The sequence below is a fragment of the Mus pahari genome, chromosome 3, assembly GCF_900095145.1.
Source record: "Mus pahari chromosome 3, PAHARI_EIJ_v1.1, whole genome shotgun sequence".
In the NCBI taxonomy this organism is placed as follows: Eukaryota; Metazoa; Chordata; class Mammalia; order Rodentia; family Muridae; genus Mus; species Mus pahari.
The window spans coordinates 51719217-51728008 of record NC_034592.1 but is presented as its reverse complement, the minus strand read 5'-3'; the positions used below and the strand labels follow the sequence as shown (position 1 = coordinate 51728008).

The following is an 8792-nucleotide window of genomic DNA, read 5'->3' as shown; positions in this document are numbered from 1 at the left end:
AGAGAGAGAGAGAGAGAGAGAGAGAGAGAGAGAGAGAGAGAGAGAGAGAGAGAGAGAAAGTACTTCCATTTTCAAGTCATTATATTCAGATCAATGAATATCACTTTCAAATGAACCAATTCCCGGGCTCCAGATGGAAATGTTTGCTTTCAGGCTTTCAGAAAGGCTCTTTTAAAAGCAACAGGAGAATAGTGAGAGCTTGATAAAGCCAGATATTAGGCTGAATGTGCATTTGAGCACCAGGTATCTTTGAAGAGTTTGGAAAACTTTTCAGTCAAGTGTCTGATAAAAACACGGTGATCATCCTAAAGTAAACCAAAGGAAGACTCCATGCTGTGAGCATGTGCCATGTGACACACAAGGCACACTAAGTCATTGCTCTAACATACTTGCTTTTGGGTTTTGTTTGATTTTAATTGTTTTTGACTTGGTGTTTTCCCTGTGTACATTAGTCCTTCCCTAAATGTTCTACCTTAGCGCATTGGCTTGTTTTGATGGTTATAGCTTTCTGAGGAGCAGGGTCATCTCCTGCAAACACTGCGTTAGTCTGGGTTACCTCAGTCTTTCCTCTGTGACCGTCTCCTGTTGGTGCCGTTGCTTACTGATTTCGGCCAAAGTGAAAGTTTTAGGGCAAAAACTAACCAGAAATCAAACATTGCTAAATGTTGGACTTTTGATGGGCTAAAATCTACTTTAAATTTACATTTGTCTGTGAGTTTAATTTATACATCCATTCTCCTATAAAAGCATTGAGACTTAACTGTTGAGTCCTACCAATTCAAAAATATTTTTTAATGAAAAGTGGAAAAACACGGTTGCTGTTGATTTAGCTGGACAGAATGAAGGAGTGTTGGGAAGCTGTAGGTCTCATCATGTTCCTTGCAGAAAGACTCATTTCTGAAGCTTTTTGTGAAAAATTTTAAAGAACAGGCATTTGACTGGGTTCTTGAGCCTACAGCCTACTGGAAAAGGCACTGTGTTGTTTTCAGACATTGATAAACGATGGGAAAGGACTTTAGCTTTTGATTTCTTGACTTGTCTTTCAAATAACATTTCAAGAGGCAGAGATGGGTATGTAAATAGCCACTTTAACCCATCTCAACCTTTAAAGAACTGTCTTGGTGTTTTTCTGTGGAGGAAACCCCAATTACGTCTGGTTCTGATGGAAATGTTTATCTCCCGTTTCTGGCTAAGTGGTCTTTCTCGCTTGCTTTCTCAATGCCCTTAACCTTACTCTTCACCTACAATGTAATTACTTTCCATTTTACATACTATGCTTTTATGAATATGGCTATTTTTACATAAAAGGAGCACTAAGGGTATTGCACATTTAACATATGTCAAGGAGAAACCAGATGGTGGCAGTTTATATTTTTTAACCACTCAGTAAGTGGATGGAAAGTGAGTTATTGGTTTTAGTCACTTCTTGCCTTGGACAAGCAACAAATGGTCTCAGTATATGGCTGCTTGTTGTTCATATAAAATGTTTTAAACCAGGATATGAATTTTCATATCCAAGTTATCACACCAGGTCCTTAAAAGACTTTCTTTGTCTACCTGTGTGACAAAATCGAGAATTCTTGAGAGTAATGGCTCGATATTTGAGGCAATCTGTAATGGCTGAATCTTTTATTTTGTCTCTTGAACCATACAGCAGTTTGTAAGAGTCAAACAATGTGAGCACTGATTGAAAAAAAAAAAATGAATGAAATGTGAGCGCATTTCAGTGGAAGTAGGCCAGTTGCTAACATTCTCTTCCATCTCTGAAAGTTAAATTCTATTATTTAATTGGACAGAACTTCAAGAGCGCTATTCTTCATGCTCTTCCTCTAGAGAGGACGGTCTCTATCAGCTCACGTGATCTGGGGACAAAAACCGTCCTCGTGGCCTGTTTGGCGGCTAATTCTGTCATTCCTCTTTTGAGATAACCCATGCCTCTGGGTGAGTGGTAGTTGTAGTTGACCTCGAAAGCATTGTAATCGGGTGCCATGTGTGAGCGCATGGTTCTTGGATCAGCGAGCGCTTCCACAGCACTGCGCCAGGCTTCTGCTATAGCCAGGCATGTTTTCTGCAGCTGGGTTCGGCCTGGAGAATGTTGCATCTTAAATCCTGCTTCCAGCGTGCATTCATAGAGCCTGAGCCATCATCCTTTTGTAGACTCAGCAGTTTCTACAAGGGATGGAAGACTCTCACTTTTAAGGGCCATGTAATATTGGACAGGTTAAGGAGAAAATAGTACAAGGAAGCAAGACGGAACTTGTACTATATGGTCTTATCTGGAGGACTTCTGCTGTTATGCCTATATTCCCAGATATGTTCATTTGTTCTAACTACCTTGGAACAAGTATTAACTTTGGCTACTTAGTGTATTGATGTAATTTAATATGGTAAATTTCATTTCTGGTTTCTTTGCTCTTTTGACATCATTGTAGTATCACAACTCTGGCAATATAAATGAAAGTAAGTTTTTCCTTTGTATATATATATATATATATATATCATCAGTCACTGCTTTTAAATAAGTCATATGCTTTTCAATTAATCTGGTAATCGTTTTGGCATAGTGATAAGAATTGTACCCTTTGCTAGAGTATGAATTTCATAATGTTTAGTAAGTAGTCATTTGTATTATAACAGTGTATAGAATTAGTACAGGTTGTTCTTATACCAATGTCTAGAATGTAAGTGCTTATTTTTCTAGAAAGTAAAATAGTGATTTGAAAACGCAGATATGAATTTCTTCATGTGTTCAGTGACTCAAGAATACCAGGTAGTATATTGAACAGTTTATGTCACTTAATCTGAACTCAACTCATGGGTTCATGTACTAATGTAAGTAACATGGCTACCTTTGATGTCTTCACATAGTTTAAACAAGATTTTTGTAGTTTTACAGAATAAAATATTCATACTTTCCTATGACCAAAATATGGTCCAAGGGTTTCAAAGAGTATTGTGGCCTTGCTCACCAACGAGACCTCAGTAGGACTAGAGTTCTGACTTGTGGAAGCTCACTCTAAACCCTCAGAGAGGAGAAGCCTCCTGTAAAACACTTATGAGACAGAAACTTTGGTTCATGAAAATCCTAAGGACTTATAAGAAGCCCTCTGTACATCCTTTGGGAATCTTCCCAGGGCTGAAGCTAAAAATGCTTAATAACCAGGAAATCTCTTGGATGGCTACAAAACAGCTCTCCACATAAGCAAGTTCTGCTCTTTAGACAAGACTAGAAAGAAGACAAAATCTTTTTCCCCACCTATTTCTAAGACTTGCTAAATATCAGAGCACTGGGCATATAGAGGAGGGGGGATAGAAAAGTTTCCTCTCTAAGATACATATACATTATCTCCAGAGCCAACTGGATATGGACATTATGATATCCAAATGTACTAGCTATAGCTTTACATTTATCATCTTAAGCCAGCACAATAGCAAACTTTCATCCAGTAGTCCACACTGGGCAAGCTAGTCATCCTGGTTAGTTGCTAGTATTAATTTTACTATGAAGCAGTATGTTAAATAAGTATTTGTATTTAAGTATAGGATATTAGTGTAGCATTGGTAAGATAAATTTGATTGAACACTAAATGTAATGCCATTGGTTAATAGGAAGTGAAGGGTAAGTATATTTTCTAAAAATATTCACTTGAGAAAGCATACATGCATGTATATGTATATAATAGTAATAATATTCTTCCCTCAATATTCTTTATTGAATGTCTGGTATTATAGAAAAACATTTGGAAGTATATGTTTCTAATATTCATTAAAAATATTTTCTAATATTGCTAGACTTTATTCAAGTCAATGCATTCACATAATTTATCAAAAAGTAGAGATGAAGTGATCCAAACTTTGTAATTTTCTCTATAAGAGTAACATAAAAATACATTCATCTATTCACTCTTCATAAAAAGCAATATGAAGATTTAATGTTTATTCCATATTTGCTTATATAGTTGACATTTTCATACTTAATATGTATGTGTACTTTGTACTTGGTATGTTTGTGCAAGTATATGTTTGTAGACATATACATGTATATCTGTTCACTCTTCTATTATAAACATGCACACACACATGTATAAATGAGCATATTTGGCCAAAGGCAAAAGTGTAGCAAGCTAAATGAACGACAACATTTGACTGAGGCAGTCATGTGAGACAGAATTTATGGAGAAGGTAGATCATGACCATGCTCAGAAGACATTACTGAGCATAGCTGACCAAGAGGGTGACGATGAACATGAACCTCTTTTATGACTAATTTCTGAATTCTTTGGCTTCGTACCAGTGCTATTTATACAGTGGCATGATTGTGCCCACTCATCAAAAGCCATAGCATTCACCCCATCAGCCACTGGTAAAGCTGAGTGCTGGTACCAATTACCCAGTATGCCCTGAGTTACAACAGAAGCTGCTACAACTATACTCAGTCGCAGCTTTCCTGGGATTTTCCTTTTTTAAGAATAGAAATATCCTGGCTGAAAGAACCCAAAAAGCTTGGGAGGAGAAAGTCTGTCTCAGTTTCCCACATTTCCCAACGTAAAGAGATTTGAGGTAAAAATTTGAGTTGTATGACAATTCTAAGACCCATCAACTCTAAATGATCAAATGGCTCCACTCTCCAGCATACTACTTCCTATAAGGGATGATATATTAATACATATAACTATTATATTTTATTAAATATTTAGTCTGGCATGGCTAACTCAAAATAACAACACAGGAAGCAATCACTATCCAAAAATTACTCTTTGATTTTTAGTTCACATTTCAAAAATATGAAGACCATATCGGCCTTGAGATTTAGGATAAGTCAGGAATTATGAGCCAGGTTCCTCCGAATAGAAATTCTGTTTAGGGAAGCATTTTGGTCTTTTTAGATAGCACATCCATTCTTTCCAAAAGCTAGAACACTGTGATCCAAACACTGGGCCGCTGAAATCAGTGGAGCTTTGAAGCCATTGGTCTGTCGATGAGATGGTCTTCCATCCTAAAAGCTTTACATTCCCTAAGCCTTACTGTCTGTCATGCTTTTGCCTCAGTTTCCATAAAACGCTGCACATCTGTGATATGTTCCCACGTGACCCTAGAAAATTTATTAGATATTTATTTTGGCAACATTAATGTGGCTATTCTTGCCATATACCGTGTCACAATGATTTATTTAGAGGAAAAAATTTGCAGCCTGATCATACGTTGCATTAAGAATGAGCTCCTAATAAAGATTCCAGACAATGTCATTTATGGAGAAATTTCCATTTCATTTAGAATTCTTTGCAAGGATTGAATTCATTTATGATGTTCAAAAAAGAATGAGAGGGGGTGATCCATCATTTTCTTCTAGTAAAGTAAGGAGAAAATTATGTAAGCTAGAGAAAAATATAGCTCAAAGCTGAGCCAGAATGAGTATGATTGATGTTAACCTGTAGCCCTGCCTTGCTAAAATTACAGAAACACGGACAGTACTTAGAAGCAACTGACGGTGTTCCTGGCCCTCTGAAAAATTCCATCTGAAGAGGTGGAAGTTGTGATCTGATCTGATGCATTTAATTAAAATAATGCTTAGTAGATGAGAGCATCCTGAACTTTATGAGACCCTTCTTGATGTGGCTGTAGTATTCGTAGTTGTTTGCACATGGCCTTCATGGGCCAATGAAGATTCTAAAGCAAGTGTGTCTGTCTTTCTAGGTATCCACACTAACCCCTGTCCTTTCTGTCTAAAGAGTAGACCTTGCTCGTGTTAATAGTGTATCACCACCTGTAGAATTAAAGGTGTCACTTTTAGTGCCATTCCCCCCCGCCCCCCACATGACAGAATGTTTCCTGGTCACTTGAGTAAAGGGGGAGAGAGTCACGTCTTTGACATGGGCTTTGTTTCCAGAAATTAAATGCAACCAGCTCTTCTGAAGGAAGCACAGTAGATGTTGCTCCGCCCCGAGAAGGTGAACAAGCTGAAATTGAACCTGAAGAGGACCTTAAGCCAGAAGCTTGCTTTACTGAAGGTAAAGAAACTCTAACTTGATGAAATGCTCCATCCCTACAGAATCTGAATAAGTCTCATTTAAAAGAGACACATTAAAAAAAAACAAAAAAACGGCGAGGGCATGTTTATTTTGTTTGCCCTGCTCCATCCACCCTGTATGTCTTAAGTTGCTTCAGATCTTAAAAATTCCAGACTAGACTACAGATGAGCCTGTGTCTGGACAAAGCATGTGAAGCACATACGTTGTTCCTGCTGTTTCTTCTGTTTTGCTCTGGTTGTCCTTATCCTTCAGCATGTAATAGCATTTGAGAGGCACATCATTCTGGACTGTCACATCACTGACATGACAGTTCCTTCCAAATACACAGGGAGTAGAGTAGCTGGACTTACACAAGCTACAGTAACTATACTCTTTCCTCCTAGTTCCAAATTTGTCTAATTTGCGTTCTGACCAGAGCTGTTTGGAAATGATGCTGTGCTATAGAGTGTTGGCACGCGGCCATGTGGTTCTCCTCGTGGCCAGCTCATCTCATAACAAAGATTTATTGATTCGTTGTGTTGGGATTCGATGCGACAAGTAGTAGCTGAGAGAGAGCAACAGATTGGACAGAAATTGGAAATCATAAGGTGTCTAGGAGGCAGAGAAGAAGAGAGCAGAAGAAGAGGCGCGGACTGCAAAATGAGTCATAGGTGTGACTAAGAAAAGAAGCGAGGCTGAATATAAATTAGCTTGAGAAGACTGACAGTGGCTGACACCTAGGGAGGCAGTGGGGTTTTCTATGCCTGAAAAGAAGGGAGTAAGTATGCAGGGTCACATGGGAATACTCATAAACAACTTGCATATCTGGCTTTGCTCTCCAAACCAGTGTGATGAAAAAGGACTCTATTTTCCTTAGTGGCCTCAAGGCAAAGTGATTCTAAAATCACTGTATTGAAAAATATAAACCATTTTATTTTAACTCAAGCAAATGTATGGAAATTCCATAAATTCTAAATCTATAAATCTAAGTATGGCTCATTATATAGGAGAGTGTTGAAACAAAACTGGGCAGGAAAGCAGCCAGCTACCTATAAAATGAGCTAGAGTTGGGGTAAGGAAGAAGTAAAAATGTTATTTTTTTCATATTAATGATCAAAGTCTATTCCCCTAATTTATTTTATTAATACTGCCTTTTAGGATGCATTAAAAAATTTCCCTTCTGTCAAGTAAGTACGGAAGAAGGTAAAGGAAAAATCTGGTGGAATCTTAGGAAGACCTGCTATAGCATTGTGGAACATAACTGGTTTGAGACGTTCATTGTGTTCATGATTCTCCTCAGTAGTGGTGCTTTGGTAAGTGATTGTGTATTGGCACGAACCAAGCTCTGCTGAAGTATCCAGCTCCCCAGAGATACTAAAAGTGCCCACTCAGTTTAGAAATCAAAAGAATAGGTATATCTCTGTCATGCAGAGCTGAGAACTCTGTAAAATTGTGTTCAAGACAAGTCAGAACCATGAAACAGACAGAAGGGATTTCACGTCTGCTGTTTGCCCACCAGCTGTTTTGCTTGCTGACATACCATTTGCAGGGACATTCCCCTGGCTCTGGTAGCATCCCAGACAAATGTCACCCAGGCTGCCTTAATAATTGTACTTATGGACTATCTGTGAACCTTGCTTTCTTTATGTACAATGAAATTATTCTTTAATAATAATTACAGAAGATATTGTTGGAAGAAGTGAGTTCTATCTCTTATGAACTAGATGTCTTTAGTTCATCTTCCATGAATGCAAGCATGTTTTTGGCAGTGATTGAGGTAGCTGCTTTTGGGTGAGAAGTAAAGATAACAGTATATATAAAATCAATATAGATGCCAACATTCCTGTGCCAATATTCCCCAGTTAGCTTTGGTCTTTAGCTTCTGCCTGATGGAAAAATATTTGAGTAATTTAAGCCAATACTCCTCTAAGTGTTGCTTGGTTCTCAATATGACACTAGAAATTTTGTAAATGTTTTGGGAAGTCAGACCATTAAAGTAAATAAAGTTTTCTTGATTCACAGGCCTTTGAAGATATATACATTGAGCAACGAAAGACGATCAAAACCATGCTGGAGTATGCCGACAAAGTTTTCACTTACATCTTCATCCTGGAAATGCTCCTCAAATGGGTGGCCTATGGATTTCAAACCTATTTCACCAATGCCTGGTGCTGGTTGGACTTCTTGATTGTTGATGTGAGTATCAGAGTTGATTTCTAGGAATTCTTAAGAATGAGTTTCCATATACTTCTGTGATTGAGACCTTAGCACTGAGAACCTTGGTTCATTCGTGCTGATGTAACAGTGGAGATTAAAGTAAAACAATCAAACAAACAACAGCAACAAAGCCTGCAGTAAATTCCACAGGGAATCCTAGCTCGCATGCAACCTGGAAATGTAAATAAAGAAAATATCCAATCAAAAAAAAGAAAGAAAGAAAGAAAGAAAGAAAGAAAGAAAGAAAGAAAGAAAGAAAGAAAGAAAAATTAAGAGAGCAACATGCTGAATGCAGAGGGAAAGGGGACAAAAGAAGAAGCTGCAGAGAGAGCAGAAGGAGCAGGCAGGCTTCTCCTGACCATGGGGCAGATCATGTCTTTTCTTAATAGCAAGGCGGGCTTAGTTTTAGTAATGAGAACAAAGCTTTCTTCTTACAGACTTGGTTTTAATTCATTTAGCAATAAAAGAGGAGAAGCTTTTTCTTTCTCGATGCAATTAAGATTGGAGCTCATTTTTCAAAAGAAAAGAAGAGAAAGGAAAAGAAAAGAAAGGGGAGGGGAGGGGAGG

The 8792-nt window shown here is 37.9% G+C and overlaps 1 protein-coding gene across 5 annotated transcripts in view; it reads left to right on the top strand.

Moving 5' to 3' along the window:
• Positions 1-8792, top strand: part of Scn3a (sodium voltage-gated channel alpha subunit 3) — a 106739-nt gene that overhangs the window by 74250 nt on the left and 23697 nt on the right. For all 5 annotated transcript variants that reach the window (XM_029536043.1, XM_021192861.1, XM_029536045.1 and 2 more), the window contains exons 18-20: positions 5888-6008; positions 7167-7321; positions 8031-8204. In XM_029536043.1, coding sequence (XP_029391903.1) covers positions 5888-6008; positions 7167-7321; positions 8031-8204 — 450 coding nt within the window. The remainder of the gene's footprint in view (positions 1-5887; positions 6009-7166; positions 7322-8030; positions 8205-8792) is intronic.